At 39.0% G+C, this 26,529-nt stretch overlaps 2 protein-coding genes across 4 annotated transcripts in view; one reads left to right on the top strand and one right to left on the bottom strand.

Annotated features, from left to right (window-relative positions):
• LOC124795670 (eukaryotic translation initiation factor 2-alpha kinase-like) overlaps window positions 1–11,385 on the bottom strand; it is a 204,640-nt gene extending 193,255 nt beyond the window's left edge. The window contains 2 exon segments of the mRNA XM_047259743.1: window positions 2,762–2,885; window positions 11,100–11,385. Coding sequence (XP_047115699.1) covers window positions 2,762–2,885; window positions 11,100–11,245 — 270 coding nt within the window. The 5' untranslated portion in view covers window positions 11,246–11,385.
• Window positions 11,386–14,891: 3,506 nt separating this feature from the next.
• Window positions 14,892–26,529, top strand: part of LOC124796315 (NHL repeat-containing protein 2) — a 164,308-nt gene continuing 152,670 nt past the window's right edge. For 2 of the 3 annotated variants that reach the window (XR_007016744.1, XM_047260441.1), the window contains exon 1: window positions 14,956–15,186. Coding sequence is in view for 1 of the 3 variants with exons in the window: in XM_047260441.1 (XP_047116397.1) it covers window positions 15,036–15,186 (151 nt within the window). In the remaining 2 variants the exon portion in view is untranslated. The other variant, XM_047260442.1, reaches the window with a different exon arrangement.

Below are 26,529 nucleotides of genomic sequence, written 5' to 3'. Positions count from 1 at the left end.
ACAATCAGTCAACAAAGTAAAGTCTTTGGACAATGTAAAGCGGTGCAAGATGTTGAAATTGTCACAAACAGGTGTACACAACAGGAAAATATGGGTAACATATAACATGCACAAGATCAAGCGAAACAATAAGAATAAAAGATCAAGTGAGATGTGCTGGGATTAAGAAGGGTGTAAGGGAAGGATGTACTCTTTATCCTCCACTGTTCAATCTGCATAATGAAAAAACAAGGATGGAAATGGGATTAAAACTCATGGAAAAACACCATCATGAGTTTCACTGATGACTTATCTACTATGAAAATAAGAAAGATTTACAGGACTTATCAAATGGAACAAACAGAATGAGCAGAGAATGTGGACGGAGAGTCAACCAAAGAAAAACAAAGCACTGACGAGTAGCAGAAACACAATTAGCAACAAATTTAACATTACGAGTGAGGACAAAATGGTAGAAGTGGAAGAATTCTGGTACATTGGATGAAAAAAAAGACACAATGGATGAAGCATGGTCAACATAAGAAGCAGACCATTGCAGGCAAAGACAGCATTCCTCACCAAAAGAAGCCTATTCAGTATCAAACATATACATTAATTTGAGGATGAAAATTCTGAGACCATATGATGAGAGAAAACTTATGGGAAAACCATAAAAAAATAGAACTGAAGTAGCTGAGAAGTGATTTTACAGAAGGCTGCAGATAATTACTATAAGAGGAGACGTTCTCCATAGAAATGGTGAGGAAACGTGTTTGAAAACACTAAGTAGATGAATAGGCAGGACAACCCACAGCACACACTAATATGACAGAAAATACCTTCCATGATATTAGTGGGGGATGTATGGAGGCAAAAACTGTAGACAAGGAAAGGGATCCAAATGTATACAGCAAATAATTGAGAATGTCGAGTGTAAGTGCTACTCTTAGATGAATAGGTTGGCACAAGGGAGGTTGCATCAAATTAGTCAGCATAGACATGAGATGGAAAAAAGAACATCTGCAATCAATGGCACTCCAAAAGTTGTAAGTGTAATTCTACAAAAAGAGTTCTGCATACTTCCATTTAGCTCCCATTTGTTTCAAGACACAGTTCTTTAGAGTTGTGCACACATTTAGTCCTTGCATTTTATTGTTATGCATATTCTTAATCCTAAGTCATCCACTGTAAAGGAAACTTGTTCAGCCAAATAAATTAGTCATTTGGTAGATACAAAAAAATTACTTTAAAGACTTCATTAACCTCTTCTCTCAGTACATCAGACAGGACTTTTACACAACTGAGTTACTAAATCTTTTGCATATCTGTGTGCTCTTGATCTATATTACAATACATTCTGTTATTAAGATCTTTTCCTTTTATCCAGACAATCTCTTCACACCCCTAATCGCAATTTGTCCATCTATCTAACAATAAACCCACATCAGAAATATTAACTGAAGTAAAATCAGACAATGGATAATCCAAGACAGAACCTGTACATAAATTGTTTCTCCCGTATTCTTCCTATGAAATTCACAGTGTGAAACAAAATGAATGGGGAGAAGAACCATCAAATTTCTTGGTTAAGATGGAACCAATGATAAAACTGTACCCAATATAGGTCAGTCAGAAATTACAAGCACATAATACTATGAAACTAAAGGAGGGTCACACTTGCAAATTTTTATGAAATACATGCCATAAATAGAAATAGAATTATTCAGGATTTAGTGTGTGTTGACTACCAATTCAGGACCAAACTGCCGCCTTTCAAGCTAACACAGACCTTGGGAAATGCTACAGTTTGGTCTGTCAGCACAGCCTACAATACATAACCAAAAATAATAACACACAAGCAAAATAAATATTGTCACATTTCTGCTTTCTAATACCCACTCGTGGTGAGGCAAAAGCATACTGCAAATAGATTAGGCTATTTGTGCTAGTTTGTACATTATTCAGACAGGCATCTGCAACTGGTATTTCTTCCAGTCCAGACTGACATTTACAGTTAACTCAAATTCTTTCTTCTCTCTACAACAAAGAAAGTTAAACTGTGTCACCTCAAACGACTATATTATTAGTATTTTCCCTTAGAATGAAGGATAACACAGTTTCTGCTCTGCTTAGAAAGTTTCAGAAATTACAGATATATCCTTTCACTAAATTTAATCATTTCTGCACATTCAAACACCTACTCATCATGACAATGGTTGGAAAACCAGCTATCTAAAATGCTATATTTTGAATGTATAATACTGTACCCATATACAAGTAATACAAGAAAACCAACTAATGTGCAACCCTGCACTCTCATCATACCTCCCACCTCTAATATGGCCTCGATGGGGATGGGATGTTAAATCCTTATCTTCCTTCCTATTTTCACCTCTTTCTGCAAACAAAGATAGTATCGTCATTTTGTAGCTCACTAGCTTCCCTTTTAAGTTGTCTTTGGCTTTCAGTTTTCATCTTTTGGCTTGCCCTCACTTAAAAATTATCATTCCTCTATATGTTATGTCCAGTTTTTGTTCCTAGCACAACAGTCAGCCTTTGAGACAGCATTACAACGTTATATACACTATTTGGTATCAGCAGTCAGTAATCTTCCTAATACAATGTGGCATGGTTTGGAATTAATTTCCTGATCAGTTTCATATGTTGTGTTAACAATTAATGCCGCAGTCAATACACTTCAGTACTGTAGAAAGAACCTCAAAAACACATGCTACAAGACAATTACAGATTACATTTTTATGAACTGTATAAATTAACTAACCTCTCGTCTATGGATGCTAGATGAAAGCATTGGTCCAGGCCCAGTTTCAATGCTCCAGGCCAAAAAGCCGTCTTCCAAATTAAGGGCTGATAACGAGCCATCTAGTGTGCTTACATATACTAATCTAAAAAAAAAGAGAAAAGTTATCAGTCAGATATTTAAATACTAAATTTATCTGCTGGCACAGTATCTGCATACCCCATTACAAATTTCTGTTCGTGTAATTATTTGGCTGATTCCGTGTGAACCTGAGTCTGCAATTACTTTAAGTTTTTTTTGTAATTTAATTTATGTTACAGTTTTTTGAATCTACTAAAGTTAAAATTTTATTGTTCTGAAAAATTACTAAAGCTACAAAACTACTCAAGGAAATATATTTATATAAATTTGTTACTACTGTAGATGAGAATGTAGGACATCTAGACTGGCTTTTATATTGGAGATTTCAGCTGCTGTTGATGACGATGATGATGATGATAAGTTTGAAGAGCAGAACATACGAACTTTGGTTTTCAAAGAAACATATGATATTAAGTACACAATTTTCAAAAGAGCCCCACCCATGATAGAAAACATGCAAATCTTTATCACAGCAATAATAGCACTTTTGTTTATTTTAGGTTAGGAATGAGGAAAACCAATGAAAACATCTGGTGACCCATAAGGCAGTGTTTAGTACATAAATGACCATATATACATACTGAAAGTAGTTGTGTCCCAGCCATATAACAGTTTTTAAGTTGTTATTAAAAGCTTAACAATTTAACACAGTTTTTAATTTTGTTGGATAGTATACCTGGTGCCATAATGGTTTACACTAATACTGACTTATTATTTATTCAGAAAAATAAGGAAAACAATGACAGTAGACTGCATGAGGGAACTTCGAAGAAAGATGCGTGCGAACTACAACTCCAATAAAGAGAAGGAATGTGACAGAAGAAGATGGAAAAACATGAAGATACAGGCATCATCTTAGGAAAAATTTTTAGTTGAACATCATAGGAAGGTGGCTGAAAGAAAAAGGGGGTACAGGCTTAAACTAAAATCTGTACCGACTGAAAATGAGTTTGAAACCTGTACCTCCCAGACAAGGTGAAGAACATGCTTCCTACCAGGTTCTCGGGGGGACGGGGGAGGGGGGGGGGGGGGGGGCGGGAGTGAAAAAAGCTTGCATCGGAAAACCTGTCTAAATAGGTACCAAAGCAAATTTTCTTAGTCGACAAGAAAACATCACATGAACTTTTAGATGACAATCTGCTCAAAATACAAAATTTTTTCACAAGAGATACAGTCAGCAGGCAAACATCTGGTATAAAAAATGGCAAGTCTATTGTAGACACAGCAAGTGGAACAAGAGTTGGCTTGCAGAAATGTTGGGTCAACCAAAAGGTCTTATTCTACCTGTCTGATTTGACCCAGGACATAACAGTGTTGTGCAATGCGACATCTGGAGGAGCAGCGTGTCTGAAGTGGATGTGTTGGTAGAGCGCATGCTGGAATAAGTGGTGGCACACTCTAGTGTGAGGTGTTTATGTTTCTATATTCTTTACGAGTGATGTTGATACAGAATTGGACTTTAACAATACTAGAGAAGGAAAGTTGCTACTCACCATATAGCGGAGATGCTGAGCCGCGGTAGGCACAATAAAAAGGTTCACACAATTATAGCTTTCGGCCACTAGGGCCTTTGTCAGCAGTAGACACACATATACACACGCACACACATCTGCAGTCTCAGAGATCTGAAACTACACTGTGAGCAGCAGCACCAGCGACTGGGTGGGGGTAAGGAGGAGGCTGGGGCGGGGAAGGGGAGGGATAGTACGGTGGGAGTGGTGGACAGTGAAATGTTGCAGTTCAGACGGAGGGTAGGAAAGAAGGTGCAGAGGGAGAAGGGGGTAAGTAGTGGAAAGGAAAGAAATAAAAATAAAAGAAATTAAAAGACTGGGTGTGGCAGTGAAATGACGGCTGTGTAGTGCTGGAATGGGAACAAGGAGAGGGCTGGATGGGTGAGGACAGTGACTAACAAAGGTTGAGGCCAGGAGGGTTACGGGAATGTAAGATATATTGCAGGGAAAGTTCCCACCTGCGCAATTCAGAAAAGCTGGTGGTGGTGGGAAGGATCCATATGGCACAGGTTGTGAAGCAGTCATTGAGATGAGGGGTATCATGTTTGGCAGCATGCTCAGCTACAGGATGGTCCACTTATTTTTTGGCCACAGTTTGTCGGTGGCTGTTCATGAGGACAGACAGCTTGTTGGTTGTCATGCCTACACAGAATGCAGCACAGTGGTTGCAGCTTAGCTTGTAGATCATATGACTGGTTTCACAGGTAGCCCTGCCTTTGATGTGATAGGTAATGTTAGTGACAGGACTGGAGTAGGTGGTGGTAGGAGAATGTATGGGACAGGTCTCACATCTAGGTCTGTTACAGGGGTATGAGCAATGAGGTAAGGGATTGGGAGCAGGGGTTGTGTAAGCACAGACGAGTATATTGTGTAGGTTTGGTGGATGGCAGAAAACCACAGTAGGAGGGTTGGGAAGGATAGTGGGTAGGACATTCCTCATTTCAGGGCACGGTGAGAGGTAGTCGAAGCCCTGGCGGAGAATGTAATTCAGTTGCTCCAGTCCCGCATGGTACTGACTTATGAGGGGAATGCTCCTCTGTGGCCGGACTGTGGGACTTTGGGAGGTGGTGGGAGACTGGAAAGATAAGGCATGGGAGATTTGTTTTTGTACAAGGATGGGAGGATAATTACGGTCAGTGAAGGCTGCAGTGAGACCCTCGGCATATTTAGAGAGGGACTGCTCATCACTGCAGATGCGACAACCACAGGTGGCTAGAGTGTACGGAAGGGGCTTCTTGGTATGAAACGGGTGGCAGCTGTCGAAGTGGAGGTATTGCTGGTGGTTAGTAGGTTTGATATGGACAGAGGAACTGCTGTAGCCATCTCTGAGGTGGAGGTCAACATCTAGGAAGGTGGCTTGTTAGGTTGAGTAGGACCAGGTGAAGCAAATGGGGGAGAAGTAGTTGAGGTTCTGGAGGAATGTGAATAAGGTGTCCTCGCCTTTAATCCAGATAGCAGAGATGTCATCAATGAATCTGAACCAGGTGAGGGGTTTCAACCATTTCCTCGGCCGATTCTCAACAGTTCCTCTCCCTTTACCACATGGTGCCCTGTTCGTCACTACTGATGCCACCTCACTGTACACTAACATTCCTAATGCCCATGGCCTTACTGCTATCAAACACTACCTTTCCAGACACTCTATGGATTCCAAACCTACAACCTCCTTCCCAGTCTCCATGACCAACTACATCCTCACCCACAATTACTTAATTACTTCTCCTTTGAAGGCATTACCTACAAACAAATCCGCAGTACGGCTATGGGCACCCACATGGCACCGTCCTATGCTAACCTAGTCATGGGCCATCTAGAGGAATCTTTCCAACAAGCTGTCTGTCCGCATGAACAGCCACTGACAAACGGTGGCCAAAAAACAAGTGGACCACCCTGTAGCTGAACACGCTGCCGAACATGATACCCTTCATCTCAATGACTGCTTCACAGCCTGTGCCATATGGATCCTTCCCACCAACACCAGCTTTTCTGAATTGCGCAGGTGGGAACTTTCCCTGCAATACATCCTACGTTCCCATAACCCTCCTGGCCTCAACATTCGTTAGTCACTGTCCTCACCCATCCAACCCCCTCCCTGTTCCCATTCCAGCACTACACAGCCGTCATTTCACTGCCACACCCAGTCTTTTAATGTCTTTTACTTTTATTTCTCTCCTTTCCCCTACTTACCCCCTAAACGCCTTCTCTCCTACCCTCCGTCTGAACTGCAACACTTCACTGTCCGCCACGCCCTCCATACTACCCCTGCCCCTCCCTGCCCCAGCCGCCTCCTTACCCCCACCCAGTCGCCACTCCCATCATGCACTGGTACTGTTGCTCGCAGTGTAGTTTCTGCTCTCCGAGACTGCAGATGTGTGTGCAAGTTGCACTTGCGTGAGTATTTGTGTGCATGTGTATATGTGTGTGTACTGCTGACAAAGGCCTTAATGGGCGAAAGCTATGATTGTGTGAATCTTTTTATTGTGCCTATCGCAGCTCAGCATCTCCGCTATATGGTGAGTAGCAACTTTCCTTCTCTCGTATTGTTACATTCCATCCTGGATTTTCCATTGTTAGGACTGGACTTTAGTTACATATTAGTGATGTTTTGGGAGTTTGTTTCTGTTGCCTTGACGGCGAGTTATTGTAATGTCATTAGTTATAGAATAATCTCCATTAAAGTGAAAGCATCTTGCAATATCAAGATCATTCATGTTTATGCTCCCACTGCAGCTTCGTTGGACATAGAAATTTATGAATTTTATGAGTTGCTATAAAGTACCACCAGAAAGATATCCAAAAAGGAAACATTAGTCGTCCAGGGTGATTTTAATGCAAAGATTGGCAAGACGCAGACAACGGACAAGTGAGACCTGTGGTAGGACTTTATGGCAAGGGAGTGAGGAATAAATGTGGGGGAGCATTTAATGGAATTTGATGTGAATAACAATTTATCCATTTGTAATACCTTTTTCTAACATCACGCAAGATGCTGATACACATGGATTTCTCCTGGGAATAGGGTCAGAAATCAGACCGATTTCATTTTTTAGTGGCAATGTTAGTGCATTTTGGTCCTGGATTTAAGACGTATCCTGGTGCTGACTATGGCAGTAACCATACCTATGGTATCCATCAAAATGCAGATAAAAATGAAATTGTTAATGAAGGTAAGGACAAGACATGCTCATATACAGACAAAAATAGCCTCAAAGAGTTTGGAGAAACGATAAGACACAAACTCTGCCAATTAACAGAGGAAGGAGCAGCACCCTAAACATGGTACAAAATGAAGAAAGTAATCAGTTCATCCCTTCCAGAACATGCTACGAAGATCCCTCAAGTGAAGCATCCATGGGTTTCAAATATGATTCTACTGTTGATTGAAGAAAGGAACGCGCTAAAGAAGCAAAGCACACAAACTGCTCAAGATGAAGAAGCATACAAAGTATTTGACCGCAACTGGGCAAACTGAGAAGACATATTATCTCATCAGTATGTTTGAAGAAACAGACCAGCACCAAAAGCTACATGAAATGCAAGATAAAAAATGTTACTTGCAAGTTCAAATCATGCAATTAGGTGACAGTAATTTCACTGGTGACAAGAAATTAGCTACAGTCTGGTGGAAACAATACTGTGGAACACTGTATTGCAAAGGAAATACCATTGACGATGAAATACTTGTACGGAGTCAGACACAGAACATGATTTCAGCGAAACTGAAAATGCCACCAAGCATTTGAAAAACAACAAATCTCCAGATATAGATGGTAGCTTGTTTCAAAAGATATGCTGAATGTGATGCGAGAGGCAGGCATGCATGCTTTACATTTAATATGTAATATGGTGTGGAAAACTGGTGAATGGTCTAAAGACTGGGCTATGGCTGTGCTAAATCCTCTTCACAAAAAGGACCAGTTCAGAACTTCTCCAATTATAGGACTGGGATCCGTTGGTAGGACATGTTCTGAGGTATCAAGGGATCACCAATTTGCTGCTGGAGGACAGTGTGGAGGGTAAAAATCGTAGAGGGAGACCGAGAGATGAATACACTAAGCAGATTCAGAAGGATGTAGGCTGCAGTAGGTACTGGGAGATGAGGAAGCTTGCACAGGATAGAGTAGCATGGAGAGCTGCATCAAACCGGTCTCAGGACTGAAGACCACAACAACAACAACATTAATATTGCATGCCAACAAAGTCCTGCACATAACGAATCAACACCTAAGGAAATTCCTGAAATGCCAGATTTTTAGAGACTAAGCAGGTTATGCAGGAGGTAAAGCTACTCAAGAGGCAATCTTAAATTTGAGGCATATAACTCAAAAATGCTGAATTCTCTGTCACTGCATTCATTTGTTTCCTAGACTATAAAAAGGCCTCTGATTATCTGAAGTGGGATAAGTTCTGGCATGTGCTCAGTAAGTTTGGGGTCCCAAAACACCTAGTAGCATTGCTAAAAGGTCTTTTATATCAATCATACTGCAACTATAAAGGCAGATGGTGAATACTCTGTTTTTTTTTATGACAAATGTGAGTCAGACAAGGTTCTACACTGCCACCACAGCTCGGTAATATCTATGCAGAATATCTCACATCACGGCAGCACTGGAGGTTGAGAAGACGGAATTTCAATTAGTGGCACGAAAATCAATAATCTCCAACTTGCAGGCGATACTACCCTCAGACTTGCAGGAAGTGGGGAAGAAGTTATGGATCTGGCCTCCCGAGTGAAAACTATTAGTTTAAGTTTTGGTCTAGAGATAAAGATGAAAAAATGAAAATAATGTTTGCCAAGGTTTAGATCAAAGAAATTTACAGGATGTTTAAAGGATCTGGAGGTAGTGATTGACTGTTTACATCTAGGATCTCTCATAATTGACACTGGAAAGTTTGATAAATGAATAAAATGAAAAATCGTCCTCGGCAGAGCCATACTATTTAAACACACTAAAATCTGGCAGAACTGGGATATATACAAACCAATGAAGATGCACCTAGTGGAATTGTTTGTGTTTCCTGTGTTCTTGTATGGCTGAGAGATTTGCACCATGAAAGTTAGTGACAAGAGCCGAATTGATATCTTCAAGATGTGGTATTTTGATAACAGTTAAGCTATTAGGGCCAATGTTCTTGCTATCACTGTCTTAGTTGGTAATATTATTCTTATTGCTGTATTTCTAACTTCTCTCTTCCAAAATCTCCTACTTCCCATTGCTGGTCTGTTAGTTTAATGTATTTGCTGGAGTGCAATATTTTATGCCATTCATATCTTTGTTAGCAGATGTATCTAGTGACATTATTGTAGCCATAATGCGTATGCTGGAAATAGGGCTGTCTGCTATCTTGATGACATCATGGATCAAAGCAGATGGGGTGGGTTCGGCATTTACGGTATTGTCAAAATGTTGCATGAATATAACAGTAGAGGAAACCTTTTTTAAACAATAACTCCAGATACTGAAAATGTAAAGGATGAGAAGGATGTATCCTTCATTAACTTTGGACAAGTTCTTACTCTTCTACCATACCCAGACATCAAACAAATGTAAATTAAAATAATTAGCTAGCCTACTGAGGACATTAATGCTATAGGCCTACTCTACTGAAATTTATATTATTTATAGGTAACAGAACTTTCCTACAAAGTTATTCAAAAACAAGAAGTGAGGTCTAAATATGTTAACTACTGATTCATTTATAGATTAAGATCATTAAATTAATTTTAAATTATAAAAACCGATTCCATTTTGCACAAGTCCAACCAGTGACACTTCCTTGTCCCATGTGTGACAGTTTTTGATTGTAGTTTTTGTGTGTGATTGTTAATACTGCACTGTTGATAATCACATAAAGAATTGTTTCAATAGGGTGACTTCAATGTTTTCAAAGGAAAATAAGTGCAAAATTCGCAGTTTTTGTGAAATGTTGTTGGACATTCAATCTACATCCATTTACTACCCCACCTGCGACAAAGTTTTAAAGATGATTAAAAACTTACTTTGTAAACTTTTGATATTCAAATATAAACAGAAAGTATAATTCATAACACCACCAAGCATTTTTCACGTATTTCCATTTATACCACTTGTTATGTTAGCATTTGGAAAAATGTAGTGCAAATGTCCTACCTATGACAATGGAATCCCCTCCCTCCTCCCCACCTTTCGTACAATGATCACACAAATTATGAGCAATAATTATGAGAAATAAACTGTGGTAGATTAGAAGCATTTATTATTTTAATTGCACATTAACTTCAATAAAAATTGCTTCACTGCAGTTTGACACAAACGAATACATAAATCCTCTAGTTATGTTTCAAATTTATAGGATATACAGCAAACTGATAAAAAATGAAAAAAGAAAGTACCTAAGAGACAGAGAGATAAATTGTTTTATGTGAACTGTTGTGATATGTAGGCTGTTTGCTTTATTGTTACTCCTCCAATTTTTAGTATATATGCAGAACAAACTAACAGTGACACCCCTTTTGCCAGTTATCATCAATGTATTTTCGCAATATACTATGCCAAACTAGAAACTCCAGTTAAAAATACAACGCATAAGCAAATCATAGCTGTTATAATGTCGATAAATTCTTTTCACGACATCAAAACTATGTTATTACGATTAATAAGATTTATACATGTCTATGAAACAGAAAAGATACAAAATGATGTAAAAAAAGGACGTTAAATGTTTACTTGTCATAAGATTTTGCACTGTCCTCGGGGTTGCAGTAAGGAAGCTTCGGTACACTGTCGTCTTCCGCTGCTACTACGATAAATGATAACGTGATGCATGCTATAACGCTAGTTCGTTTTACCATCGAAAGGAAACCCATGGGCATCAAGATAACAAATGCCAACTATTCACATAAATCCACTGACAACATCCACTGAACTACATCGCTTGTCTGACAACTCAAAACACAGAAACTCAAAACACAGCATTGCTATTGGTCCATTCTCCAGGTGGGTGGTTGTATGGTCTGACGTGTTCAAACCTGTTATGTTATGGCTAGGTCGAAGTATGACCACTGGAATGGCAGGTTCGATAGTCTATTTTCGGAAACAGATACCTATCGAATTAAATAGTCTGGTTCATAACGAAGACCTTGCGAAAATTATTCATTAAAGGACCAATACTGAAAAACGGTGACAAATACGATCGGAATTTGATCGCAACACATCATCTGCTAATACAGCCTCAGATTCGAACATACCAGCCATACTGTTGTAATTTTATGTAAGAGGTGTTTTAGGAGATGAATAAAAGATCAGCATAATTAAATAGTATTGGCCGTTCTGCAATCATCAGTTCTATCTACTAGTTAGAACTAGCGCGCACGGGTGACTTGTCACCGTGACTGTTTCGTCACTCTTGTCCAGTCCATGCATACGTACCTGTTGTTGTTGTGGCCTTCAATCCGAAGTTTGATTTGATGCAACACTCCGTTCTAATCTATCCTGTGCAAGTCTCTTCATTTCCAAGTAACTACTGCAACCTATATCCTTCTGAATCTGCTTACAGTATTCATCTCTTTAGATACTAGACTGTTACAACGTGACAAAGGGAACACACATTAGTCCGCCGACTCACAAACAAGCTCGTGACAAAACTGCTACCGCGTCGCTTGGTTTTAATTGTTGCTCGCAGATGAGAGACGAAATTGATACTCTACACGCACTTTCTTGTCTCTGGTGAAAATGAATATCATCCCACATAGCCGAAAGAACCGTTCCAATATTTCAAGAAAAAACAGACCCAAAAATTTGATATAAGTAAACTGAAAGATGTTGACAACAAATTGACAGAAACTCTACACAGCAAACCAAATAAAACAGACTGGAACAGAATTAAAGAAGCCATGGTACAATCAGCCACTGGAACTATACTGACCAATAAAAAATATAAACACCCGCAGTGGAACGAAGATTGTAATGAAGCAATTGAAAAGCGAAGACAAGCTTGGATAAAATGGAATAGCAAGAAAACCTCCGAAAATCACGAAAACTTCTTGAAGGTTAGGAAAGATACATCAAAAGTATTGAGAACAATTAAGAGACTATTCAACAAAAACCAAATCCATGAAATAGAGGCAAATTTTAGAAAACATCACACTCGGGAATTTTATAAAGCCTTTAAATCACAACTATCGATGTTTAAACCTCCTACATTACATATAAGAGGACTCGATGGAGAACTAAATTAGAATGACAAATCATGTGCTACAGCTTTTGGAAATTACTTTTGATCCCTACTGAATGCTGAAAATTCAAATGAAAAGCTTGATTTCTATCCTAATGTTCCTCCTGCAGATAGTCCCCCTACCACATTAGATGAAATCATAACAAATTTTGAGGTGAGAATCGCATCTTGGCTGAAATGTGGAAATACGCAAATCTTAATACAATAAAACATCTCCATGATATCATAGTGAAGATTTGGGAAACTGAAACTCCACTCCAGATTGGACTGTAGTAATTATTCATCCAGTTTATAAAAAAGGCGATAAGAGTGATCTGAATAATTACTGAGGAATCTCTTTGCTACCGACGACGTACAAGATCTTTTCCAGACTGTTGTTAAACAGAGCTGAATCAGTCTTAGATCAACAATTGGGCGAATATCAAGCTGGTTTCAGGACATCAAGATCCTGTGCAGAGTAGATCCATAACCTGAAATCTGTTATATCACACGCCAAATCAAGATCAAATACGTTTGTTGTGACCTTTGTCGATTTTCAAAAAGCGTATGACTCAATTGATCGAGAAACAATAAAGAACACCCTTGCCGAATTTGGTATAGATAGGAAAACAATCAACCTGATAAGCGTCACTTTAAATAACACAGTGTCAAAGGTCAAGTTAAAAGGCAAATTATCAGAACCATTTGAAATCTGTACAGGGGTAAGACAATGTAACCTGCTCTCTCCATTGCTTTTCAACTGTGCCCTGGAAAAGATAGCCAGAGAGTGGAAAACAACCGTACCGCCAGGTTATGGGATTCAAATTTGACACGAAAGAAATGGCCTCAGTGGAAACTATTTGGCTTTTTGCTGATGATCTGGCATTCATTGCAAATAATATTGACGAAGCTAAGGTTCAAGTGTCCAACCTACAATCAATTGCTGCTAAGACTGGCCTAAAAATAGCATTTAACAAAACTGTATTCATCACAGACATCAAACACGTTCCTCCTCAAATTCAAATACAAGAAGAGAAAATCAAGCAGTCGAAGAAATTTAAATATCTTGGACAAATAATTACACCTGACGGTTGAGAAAATGCAGCTGTAGAAAGTAGGTGTTCTAAACTAGAAGGCGCTTTTCATCTGTGCAAAGACTCCTTGTCCCTATCAAGGAAAACGGAGAATTCCGCCAAAGACACAACTGTGATTTATACGAACATACGGAAGACATTGTTACCAGCATGAGGTAGCGGAGAATGATGTTTTTTGGTCATGTGGAATGAATGAACCCGTCAAGACTTACTCATCGCCTACATTCATCAATTTCAAAAACAAAATCGTATTCACAATGGGAAAACCAAGTTAAAAAGGATTTACAGCAAGCTGAAATTTCATTTTACGACATTCAGGATCGAGAAGTTTTCAGAGAAAAAGTCAAAATTACTATTTTTAGTAATTTTGACTTTTTCTCCGAAAACTTTTCGATCCTGAATGTCTAAAAATTTTATTTCGCTTATTACGCCAGTTCCACGTTCGGCTTGCAAATGGTCAAAACAGAGAAAAGAAGCACAGTCAGTGAAAATGAAAATCTACTGGCAAAAGAAGAAAACACAATCAGGGAAGAGATAAAAATCTTCATGGTCCATAGCAGGCCGAAACGATAGGAAAATATATAAATAAAATAAAGCACGCACTTCCTGCTCTCCATTTGTTTTCCATCTAACAAAAGTGTGGCATCAATGTCCTCCCACAACTTCGCTATGCATGAAGATGATACTGATAATTATATTCTTCTAGAAGAAGTGGAAAAAAGACCAGCACGTTTGGACAAAGAAATTGAAAGAGTGTTCAGAAATAAATCTGAACGTTAAAGAATGGGTAGAAATCATTCTAATAATATTTTCAAATTTGTGTGTCAGTGCATGTAAAATGCAAATTAGTTCATCAAAACTTGCAACATTCATTCGAAAATACTGAAAAAGTTTCTTTTCATGTTGTCTAAGTTCATGATACATTCTGTAAGACTTAGCCTGAAACTCCGAAGGGGGGTATACCATAGCCCACTTGCGATTTTGTTTATGGGTTTACCCAATATTCCTCTTTATGATACTTTCTTTTGCGTTTCATGAGTCCGCAAATAACGACCGGCTCTTCAAAATCCATATCAACAAATGTCACTTATATTTAAAAAAAAGTTTAGTGACTGTCATCCTTAGTGAGCGCATTCTGCTTTTATGACAAGTCGTGACAGTGACGGAAACTTTTTTGTCACGGTGACAAATATCACCTGTGCGCGCTAGCCCATCGCACTGATGGATATTCGTGGAATCAAGTTCCGCCAAAGATGCTAACACAGGTAAACAAACTGTCAAAGTGTTAGTAAATAGTGAGAAGGGCAGCGTGTTGCTGTGTACATTTACGTGTGCTGTCACCGGTAACAAGGACAAATGGCAGGTAAACTCGACGAAGTGTTAGTTTCATCTGCAAAGTTACTGGAAATCCTCGCAGGTACCACAGATGGCGAAGAAGAAGAAAAGTTGGTCGCAGAATATATAAGGACACTAAACAATAATGTTCGACTGGAAGATTTTAAAAATAGTGAGTCTTTACCTGTAATAAAATTTAAATCGACAGTCACATATTTGGACAATCATTTTGTTGTTCAGTTTTGAAGATATTTTGTTGCAGTATATCATCAGATCATCTTCCATCGTATATAGTTTTTCCACGCTTTTCTTTTAGATAAGTTTTGTTTATTATCCAGTGTCATCATTTAAAAAAAGCGGTTGATATCGTCTTTTGTGCCATAAACAATTACGCAAATAACGCGGACGATGTAAGAGATATTTCAGATCTTTATTGACGATCAATATACAAAACTGCCCATCATACAGCACGTGATATAGTCATTATTGTCTCACACATAAATTTAATCAAAATCGAACTATATTTATAATTACGATCAACGTTAGGACGCTTTTGAACACTATATTCTAAAAAACTCTTTTCTCTAAGGCATTTCTCTGTGGTGCTTGTAAATGGACTCGATGACCCAATGTGTGCCTGTAATGTCAACATGTTAAATAGCTTTATCCCCTGTATCTGTAACTATCTTGTGTCTAGTAACTGTCTTGTCAATCTGCTGTTTTAGGTATTTGTTATGTTGATGAACAGAGTGTCGTAGTTTGTGACTGTGTTGGTTTTCTTTTGTATGTATTATACAGCTTAGTATAAAGAGACATGTAACTGTCAGTGTGTTTAGTTTTTTTTTAAATATGGTCTACAAGACTCTTATTTCTGACTCCACAGATGCATCTGATTGCCTTCTTTTACTAAGTCAGAACTCTTTTGATTCAGAGCAATTCCCCTATAATAAAACTGTACATGTCCAATGGGATTGGAAAAATGCATAAAATGCATTGAGCAGTAAATTATTACTAATACAGGATCTTCATTTACCTAAAAAAATTTGTCACGTGTATAACTTAGTGCCGGTGTAATTGGTATGACTCTTCCAGTTTCTTTGTGGCGGATCCCAAGAAGTTTAACTAATTGCTGTCATCTTTAGTACATAAACTAAACAGGATACCCACAGTTTATTTCATGATTAATATGCAATTTGTTGATTTGGTACCACTTAACACTTAACTGTCCGAATAATTTAAAAAAATGTTTTTGTTACTAATTTAATATAAATCAGTTAAATAAAGCAACAAAATAGTTTTCAAATTTTTCTGAGCAATATATTGTTAAGAACACGTGGCAGCATTAGGTCATTACACTAATTGTTCTGTAATATTCAGTTTTTGAGGGGAATATACATGAAGAATACACACACAAAATATCAGTTTGTGTGTGAAGAAGTAAAAATATTTTCACAAATTTACTATGTAATGTTTGTGTCCTCATTGCAGTTGAAGGAAAGGCAGACAACATTGCACACGTAGCCCAACATTACACTTCGCACATGTATGGTTGATTGAGTTGCATCCTTGCCCTGCACACCTCTTCTTTTTTTCATTTTGTGTCTTCTTTATGAATTGATATGTTCTGTCACATCAAATTTCATCCAAGACACGGTGGTTGTTTGAAAGTGATGGGGGGTGTCCAGGACATATTTGGTTTGACCTGTAACCAGTAAGATGTTTCAAACCAATTCTTCTCCTGAATTCAAGTTGTGCCATATCATGTCCTGAGTTCTTGTGTAGTATCCAAGCATTGTGGATTATCCAAGCATTGTGGGTGCAGACATCTAATAGCCACGAGAAAATAGGCCAGTACCACTTATTGTTATGTATTCTTATTCTATACTTAGCCATATCTTCATTCATTTGCCCAGTTCCACCCATGTACTTGTTATAAAACCCAGTCAGATATGGACATTATACAGTGATTACTTTCTTGTGTCTCTGTGAATAGTGCTTCACTGAATGTGAAGGTTCCTCACTATGATTGTGTAAGGCTACAGTAATGACTGAATTGTCCATCCATGCACTTAGGAACACACCATCTTCCTTTGAAATTACTGTCTTTTGTCATAATGCTACTTGTAGCTAGAAGAGTGCAATCTTTGGCAGTTTTATTTTACATAGGCCTAATGGTTTCTGTTGCTCCAAACCCCTTTTCTCTAAAATAATTCAAAAGGTCAAGGCTCTTGAATAAATTGTCAAAATAAAAGCAGAAAGGGGTTTGTCTGTCATTTGTACTAGGGAAGTAGCAGCTTTTCTGAAATAAGACTCACAATACTTGGAGTTTTAATACCTTTCCCTTTGTATACTTCAGAATCAACAAGATATCCTTGTACAGAGCCCAAACACCAAACTTTACAACCAAGTCTAATCGGTTTTCCGTGAATAAACTGTTTACAAGAATGTCTACCATAATATTTTACCATACATTCATCGTATCATAGCTCACATTCTGGTTTGAAGTATTTTCAACAGTCAATTTGGACACAGGAAAGAAAAGGCCCTGTTTTCCACAACTTGTCATTGTGTTCAATTTCGTAATTTTCCTTGCAATGTATGAATTTGAGAATTTGTTCAAATATATTTCTCCTTATGGACTTTACAACTGACTTGTTTCTTGTGTCTTCATGGTGTCTCAGAAGAACTGTTCTGTGGCAGTTCATTGTACATGCTCAAAATGAGAATCACAGTAAAACACCAAATCTCCTCCTTCATTATTTTGGGATTATGAAAGATACAGAAAAATACATGCTTCTTTGTTTTCTCCACCAGCAATTGAAAAATATCATTGTCCGTAAATAGTTCAAAGATTTCAACTGGTGTCAAGTGTGATATATCAGAATAATTTGGTTTACAAAATGAGTTGCTTAGGAAAGTTGTAAATTCCTCCTCAACCTATGTTCTCTCACTTGAATGTTTCTCTGGCAATGTGCGTTATTCATGAGTGTCTACTGAAGTAGTGAATCTTATTTCTGCAGGAGCCAAAAGTTGATTCCTGTGCATATGGTCCAGAATTCTCAGAGATCTTCATCTGTAAGAGTGCCAAGCTCCAGAGGCTCTATGAATATACCCTCAACAGAAAGAGCAACGTGCTCCACAGTTTGTTCACTCACATCACTGAACAGTATATCAAGAGCTTCTGTTAGCATTACATTGTAGCAAAGATGCTTCACAAAATCACTTGAAAAACAGAAAAGAAAAAAGGGTCCCTGAAATTAGCGTATACTGTACATAATAGATAAAGAAATGTCTCAGCATTGCCAGGTGGCAACACAGAAATACTGAAAGTAGTGTAGACTAAATGTTATCCTGAAATAAGTTTGTTTATTGTTGGCACAAAATAATATAATTTAATCGAACAGTATACAGCATCATGGAATTGCATGTAAAATATTAGGTTATATAACATTTAAAAAATTATCTTACATTGTTATCAAGTCTGACCTATCCATTTCTTCTTTGAAGAGTATTTACATCTTAACTCTGAGACATAGGATTGCAGACTGAGAGTCAAATGAAAACTATGTTACCAATTGTTGTCAGTGAAACGAGTGAAACAATGTCTTGAAATGTGTGCAAATGACAGTTAAAGCCAGTATTGGCCTACAGCAACAGTAGGTTATAAAGTGTTAATAGCTGCTCTGAGAAGATCCCTACTTTCGTGCTGTAATGTTCTAAGTCTTTCTCAGCTCTGTCATCTGCTGCATAGAGAGTGGATTTACACAGCACAATGCTGGGGAAGTCATTTACATTTATTATGAAGAGTAAATGTCCAAACACAGAATGTTGTGTCATGCCCCGTGTGATATCTAAGACATTTGACCTCATGTTGTTGGGCTGCACAATTTGTTTTCTGTCACACACATACGATCTGATCACATTTGTTCTGACCCTCGTAAAGCTTTTTAGTAGTATTCGATAGCTGACAGAGTCAAATACCTTGTTGGGTTCCACAATAATAGCAGTAACAGGTAATCTTGATTCAAATGACGATAGTGTAAATGAAACGAAATTTTCAACTGCATTTACTGTTGATAAGCCAGTCCTGGAGCGATATTGAGAGTCACTAAGGAAATTATTTGTAGACACACACACACACACACACACGCACACACACACACACACACACCGAATATATAAATATGTTTTTTTAAAATATGTTTTTATGCGATTAGGACATTTGTACTTTATACAGGTGGACTTACCTACAATTAATTTTGAATGTGGCTGCATTCTGACTTGCTACCTTGCCAAAAGGGTAGCTCACAGTAAGTGCCAGATAAAATTTTGAGACATTTCGTGGTCTTATTTAAATGGATTTCATCAGCTTTCGTTTCTAGTTCCACCACAGTTAAATGCAGCATGCATTGTTACTGTAATCAAGCTACTACTGAAATATGGAATTCTGTATATGTTCGCTCTGTGCTTTCCTACAATTAATGTATTTTGATGTAATTAATTCCCAAAATATGTCTGTGATCGTGAAAAGATAGTCTATTACCACAGGTTATTTCTACTAGAGCAAGTCCCCTGCAATGTTACTCCTTTAATAGGAATTTAAACTTGACCATGTTCGTGTGTTAATGGAAGCTTATCAGACTAAGTTTCGTCACCAGAAGGGTTATGTTTTGAGAGGGAGCAGTAATTATTTTAGTGGGAATCAAACAAACAGTATTGAAGTTGGGATATATAGATCATTGATCATGCAAATGGATACACTCACCAGCCTTATTAGGAAAAGTAATTCCAAGTAAATATATGGTTAACAAAGTAAACTAGCTGATGTTTTAACTTTGCTTGGAACAGAAATCTGTTTGGTAAATTCGACATGAAAACAGCAGCACATCTTAGCATGTAATAGGAAAGTAAATAGTCATGACCAACATAGATAAATTTAAATTCCCAGAGGATTTTGAAATTAAGAAGGTTATTTACACATAGACTGAGACTGTAATTAATTTGCTAGGCAACAAATTACATGCTAATGGTATAATCTGTGATCTGCCAAGGATGTTTGTCTGTATAAATCAGAATATCTTTTTAGTAAATAAGGATAGTATGATGTAGCAAGCCAGTGCTGCAAAATGGTTCAAATCATCTCTCTTTCTGGATTGTCAATAGGAAAACGTCCTGTAGTAAGCTATCAGTCATCCAACTAGAAAGCAATTACAATGGTTTCTCACAAAATTTAGAAATACTGGTTAGTGAAATTTTCATGGGCATTGATAAATGTTTCCTAGGCAATTCTTTGTCACTAAACTATGAACACCCCGCACCCCTACCTTCTACCTTCTTCCCAAAATTCACAAACCCAATCATCCCGGCCGTCCCATTGTAGCTGGTTACCAAGCCCCCACCGAACGCATCTCTGCCTACGTAGATCAACACCTTCAACCCATTACATGCAGTCTCCCATCCTTCATCAAAGACACCAACCACTTTCTCAAACGCCTGGAATCCCTACCCAGTCTGTTACCCCTGGAAACCATCCTTGTAACCATTGATGCCACTTCCTTATACACAAATATTCCGCATGTCCAGGGCCTCGCTGCGATGGAGCCATTCCTTTCACGCCGATCACCTGCCGCCCTACCTAAAACCTCTTTCCTCATTACCTTAGCCAGCTTCATCCTGACCCACAACTTCTTCACTTTTGAAGGCCAGACATACCAACAATTAAAGGGAACAGCCATGGGTACCACGATGGCCCCCTCGTATGCCAACCTATTCATGGGTCGCTTAGAGGAAGCCTTCCTGGTTACCCAGGCCTGCCAACCCGAAGTTTGGTACAGATTTATTGATGACATTTTCGTGATCTGGACTCACAGTGAAGAAGAACTCCAGAATTTCCTCTCCAACCTTAACTCCTTTGGTTCCATCAGATTCACCTGGTCCTACTCCAAATCCCATGCCACTTTCCTTGACGTTGACCTCCACCTGTCCAATGGCCAGCTTCACACGTCCGTCCACATTAAACCCACCAACAAGCAACAGTACCTCCATTATGACAGCTGCCACCCATTCCACATCAAACGGTCCCTTCCCTACAGCCTGGGTCTTCGTGGCAAACGAATCTGCTCCAGTCCGGAATCCTTGAACCATTACACCAACAACCTGAAAACAGCTTTTGCATCCCGTAACTACCCTCCCGACCTGGTACAGAAGCAAATAACCAGAGCCACATCCTCATCTCCTCAAACCCGGAACCTTCCACAGAAGAACCCCAAAAGTGCCCCACTTGTGACAGGATACTTTCCGGGACTGGATCAGATTCTGAATGTGGCTCTCCAGCAGGGATACGACTTCCTCAAATCCTGCCCTGAAATGAGATCCATCCTTCATGAAATCCTCCCCACTCCACCAAGAGTGTCTTTCCGCCGTCCACCTAACCTTCGCAACCTCTTAGTTCATCCCTATGAAATCCCCAAACCACCTTCCCTACCCTCTGGCTCCTACCCCTGTAACCGCCCCCGGTGTAAAACCTGTCCCATGCACCCTCCCACCACCACCTATTCCAGTCCTGTAACCCGGAAGGTGTACACGATCAAAGGCAGAGCCACGTGTGAAAGCACCCACGTGATTTACCAACTGACCTGCCTACACTGTGAAGCGTTCTATGTGGGAATGACCAGCAACAAACTGTCCATTCGCATGAATGGACACAGGCAGACAGTGTTTGTTGGTAATGAGGATCACCCTGTGGCTAAACATGCCTTGGTGCACGGCCAGCACATCTTGGCACAGTGTTACACTGTCCGGGTTATCTGGATACTTCCCACTAACACCAACCTGTCAGAACTCCGGAGATGGGAACTTGCCCTTCAGCATATCCTTTCTTCTCGCTATCCGCCAGGCCTCAATCTCCGCTAATTTCTAATTTCAATTTGCCACCGCTCATACCTCACCTGTCTTTCAACTTCATCTTTGCCTCTGTACATCCGCCCCGACTGACATCTCTGCCCAAACTCTTTGCCTTTACAAATGTCTGCTTGTGTCTGTGTATGTGTGGATGGATATGTGTGTGTGTGCGAGTGTATACCTGTCCTTTTTTCCCCCTAAGGTAAGTCTTTCCTCTCCCGGGATTGGAATGACTCCTTACCCTCTCCCTTAAAACCCATATCCTTTTGTCTTTCCTTCTCCTTCCCTCTTTCCTGACGAGGCAACCATTGGTTGCGAAAGCTAGAATTTTGTGTGTATGTTTGTGTGTCTGTCGACCTGCCAGCGCTTTTGTTTGGTAAGTTTCATCATCTTTCTTTTTAGATATATTTTTCCCACGTGGAATGTTTCCCTCTATTTTTTTTATATATATATATATATATATATATATATATATATATATATATATATATATATATATATATCCTCCAGGGGCGTATTCAAGGAATCAAGGAACTAGGGATAATATATTTATTCTTAAATGAAACTTCCTGGCAGATTAAAACCGTGTACCGGACCGAGACTTGGACTCGGTCCTGAGATTAGCTTAGTTTACAAGGAATCTAAAGGATTTATTGGTACACAGCTCCTACTCCATTGACAAATTTATTAATAGAACCAGTTAATGTGTGTATGTTTTTAATATCAAATAACATGTGTGTTGCATAAATCTTGTATGTGGGGTGTTCCACAGCTTGTATGTGTTTAATAAAACACATCTTCTTGTAACTGTGAGCTGCATTTCAAAAGCATGTATGTGACACTTGACAGACACGTTGTTCAATGTAGACATGCACAATATATGCCAATATGATGGGCTATACGTCCAAATACTGGTCTTGCAAATAAATACTTTTGAAGTGCAGTTCATAGTGTACAACACATCTTTTATGAAGTGTGGGTGTTGTGTAAAATCTGACTTCCACACATCTTCAGTGCAGTAATGTAATCATTGTAAATAGGTTCTACAAACAGTTTTTCCGTTTAATTCTGCATTACTACAGTGACCTAAAACTTGTCATGTGCATCACATGTGTAGTGAAAATGTATGTAACATTTTATTATTTCACATCCATGAGGACCATTCCACTTTGGATCAGTTGCACATCTTTAATGATCTCATCACTATGAATTTGTGTAATATTTGTCTTATAGGTTTCTACTGGCACATGAACACCATTTGAACATCAGGAGAGTTGCCCCATAGTTTTAATGTATGTTGCAGATGAATCTGAAAGGAGGTGTAGTAAGAAGATAGTGGGTGTTGTTTGCTGTATAATGTTTTTAATCTGCTTAACAAATGACTACTATAGATAAGTTGGTACATAATTGTTCGGTGTGGCTGTTCCAAGTCAGTTTGGGCCAGGTGGATACCGAGAAGTCTAACAGTCACATTCATTTACTTTTTCATTTAGAGTGCGCAGGAAGAAATACATAGTTTCAGTCTTGCTATTGTTTTGGATAAGCTTGTTATTGTCGAGCCATATGTCAAAGTTTTCAAGCATTGCTTTTGTTTTTTTCCTCATGTCCTCCACGGTAATCACAGGGTAGTGTCATTAATAGATATTATGGACTTGTGAGACAAGTACATAGGCAAGTCACTCATGTACACCAAGAAAAGGAAGGGTCTAAGCACCAAGCCTTGTCGAGCACCTCTAAAACTTGATAGACGTTTGATTGACAGCTATTTACCATAAACACTTGAGTTATGTTAGTCAACCATGCTCTAATTAGTTCCATTTCATTGTTCCTAAAACCATAGCGCTGTAGCTTATTTATTAGTTTTTTGTTTGACACAATGTCAGATGCTTTGCTCAGATCAAGTTTATGACTGTCATGCCCCGAGAAGTCATACCAAAATTGTAAATACAGGAGCATTAAGTTATTTGCCTATCCTTGCTGACAGTAGAATTTAATTATACTTCTAAATGTGCAGTCATCCAGAAACAAAATAGATTAAATACTTGTATTCCTGAACTCACACACTTCACTTTTTTGTGTACGTGAACACTGGCTCACACCTGCTGAGACTGCTCAGTATATTCTAGAAAGGTTTCGTTTAGAAAATTCATACTGTAGACTCAAAATTAGATATGGAGTAATTGATATTTTTGTAAACAAAAAGTCTTAACTCTGAATATGTAACACAAGAAATTGATCAGTTTTGCAAGGAACACCTTTTTGAAATGAAAGGTTTGCAGGAGAGCTTCTGTAAAGTTTGGAAGGTAGGAGACAGGGTACTGGCAGAAGTAAAGCTGTGAGGATGGGGCGTGAGTCGTGCTTGGGTAGCTCAGTTGGTAGAGCACTTGCCCACGAAAGGCAAAGGTCCCAAATCTGCCAGGAAGTTTCATATCAGCGCACACTCCGCTGCAGGGTGAAAATCTCGTTCTGGATTTTTTTGAAATGTTTGAGATGTTATTTCCTAAACCAAAGTTAGTGTTTATCTCTGTTTATTGCATCCCAGTCTGTTATATTAATTGGTTTATTGATCAAATTGAAACACCAAGTACTGCTGGCAAAATATGGCACCACAAGATAACAGATAAGTGTCGGAAGTTCCATGCAGCTTTTCGCGGATGATGCTGTAGTATACAGAGAAGTTGCAGCATTAGAAAATTGTAGCGAAATGCAGGAAGATCTGCAGCGGATAGGCACTTGGTGCAGGGAGTGGCAACTGACCCTTAACATAGACAAATGTATTGTATTGCGAATACATAGAAAGAAGGATCCTTTATTGTATGATTATATGATAGCGGAACGAACACTGGTAGCAGTTACTTCTGTAAAATATCTGGGAGTATGCGTGCGGAACGATTTGAAGTGGAATGATCATATAAAATTAATTGTTGGTAAGGCGGGTACCAGGTTGAGATTCATTGGGAGAGTGCTTAGAAAATGTAGTCCATCAACAAAGGAGGTGACTTACAAAACACTCGTTCGACCTATACTTGAGTATTGCTCATCAGTGTGGGATCCGTACCAGATCGGTCTGACGGAGGAGATAGAGAAGATGCAAAGAAGAGCGGCGCGTTTTGTCACAGGGTTATTTGGTAACCGTGATAGCGTTACGGAGATGTTTAATAAACTCGAGTGGCAGACTCTGCAAGAGAGGCGCTCTGCATCGCGGTGTAGCTTGCTCGCCAGGTTTCGAGAGGGTGCGTTTCTGGATGAGGTATCGAATATATTGCTTCCCCCTACTTATACCTCCCGAGGAGATCACGAATGTAAAATTAGAGAGATTAGAGCGCGCACGGAGGCTTTCAGACAGTCGTTCTTCCCGCGAACCATGCGCGACTGGAACAGGAAAGGGAGGTAATGACAGTGGCATGTAAAGTGCCCTCCGCCACACACCATTGGGTGGCTTGCGGAGTATCAATGTAGATGTAGATATTCATGATTTTAATAGTGACATCACACATAAAATACCAGCTGTCACCCATTTTCAAAACCTGCTAAGATTCAACAACTTGTACTGTGTGGATGACAAGCTAACCTGATTAGACATGTGCCCAGACAACATCATCTCCAACATGATGAAATATGAATATCAGTATGGAGTATTCAGACCAGAATGGCTGGAGATAACAGACATGCGTGCTTGTTTATGTGAATGTGTGTATGTTTTTTTTCTGGTAAAGGCTTTGGTCAAAAGCTAAATGTGTAACAGTTGTTTTGTTGTGCCTGTTTGCAGCTCAGTGTGTCATCTTTACAGTGAGCACCAATCTGTCCTTTTCAGAATGTTGGTGATAACAGTGTGGAGTGATAGATCCACTGTTATCTGACGACCACAGCCTGTGGCTGAGGGTCAGGTGTGTAAACTACCCTATTCAGCATCCCACACGCATTAAGAGGCTCAGACTTTTGTATCCACACAATATTACACAGCTAACAGTGAGACAAATCATATCAGAACTCAAGGGGGATAGGGTATATGATTGTGATAACAATGATAACACTTTTAACAAGCTTAGTTCAAAGCTGTTGTCCTTAACTAAAAGGATGAAAGGAGAGGGTGACCTGAGAAACACTGTTATTGCCCTACATAAAATGGCTAAAACTTGTAACCTAGAATTGAAGCAGAGGTACAAAAAAGCCGGAGGAAGTACAGGACAAAATACAGACAGCCAAAGCAGAGAGTCACTGATGCTTCCATTGAAACTTCCAGCTACAAATGCAAAGGTGCTTAAAAGATAATAAACATAATACTAGGAAAACATAAAAACAAACAAGAAACTCCAATATTGCCAGAAGCAGTAAATGAATTCTTTATAAACAGCTTTATGTGTGAAGCTCCTACCACCTCCACACCAGATAATGCAACTTCTGGAAGTACTTTCCATAACGTAAAACTAAAAAACTTAACTCCGTCCGAACAGACCATGAAGGCCCAACAGTACCGACCTGCCGCCATGTCATTCTCAGCCCACAGGCGTCACTGGATGCGGATATTGGGGAACATTTGGTCCCCACACCACTCTCAGTTTATGATACTGGAACCGCTACTTCTCAATCAAGTAACTTCTCAGTTTGCATCACA

This window comes from Schistocerca piceifrons, chromosome 4, assembly GCF_021461385.2.
Source record: "Schistocerca piceifrons isolate TAMUIC-IGC-003096 chromosome 4, iqSchPice1.1, whole genome shotgun sequence".
NCBI lineage: Eukaryota > Metazoa > Arthropoda > Insecta > Orthoptera > Acrididae > Schistocerca > Schistocerca piceifrons.
Note: the sequence above shows the minus strand (reverse complement) of the source record. Positions and strands in the feature narration are given on the sequence as shown.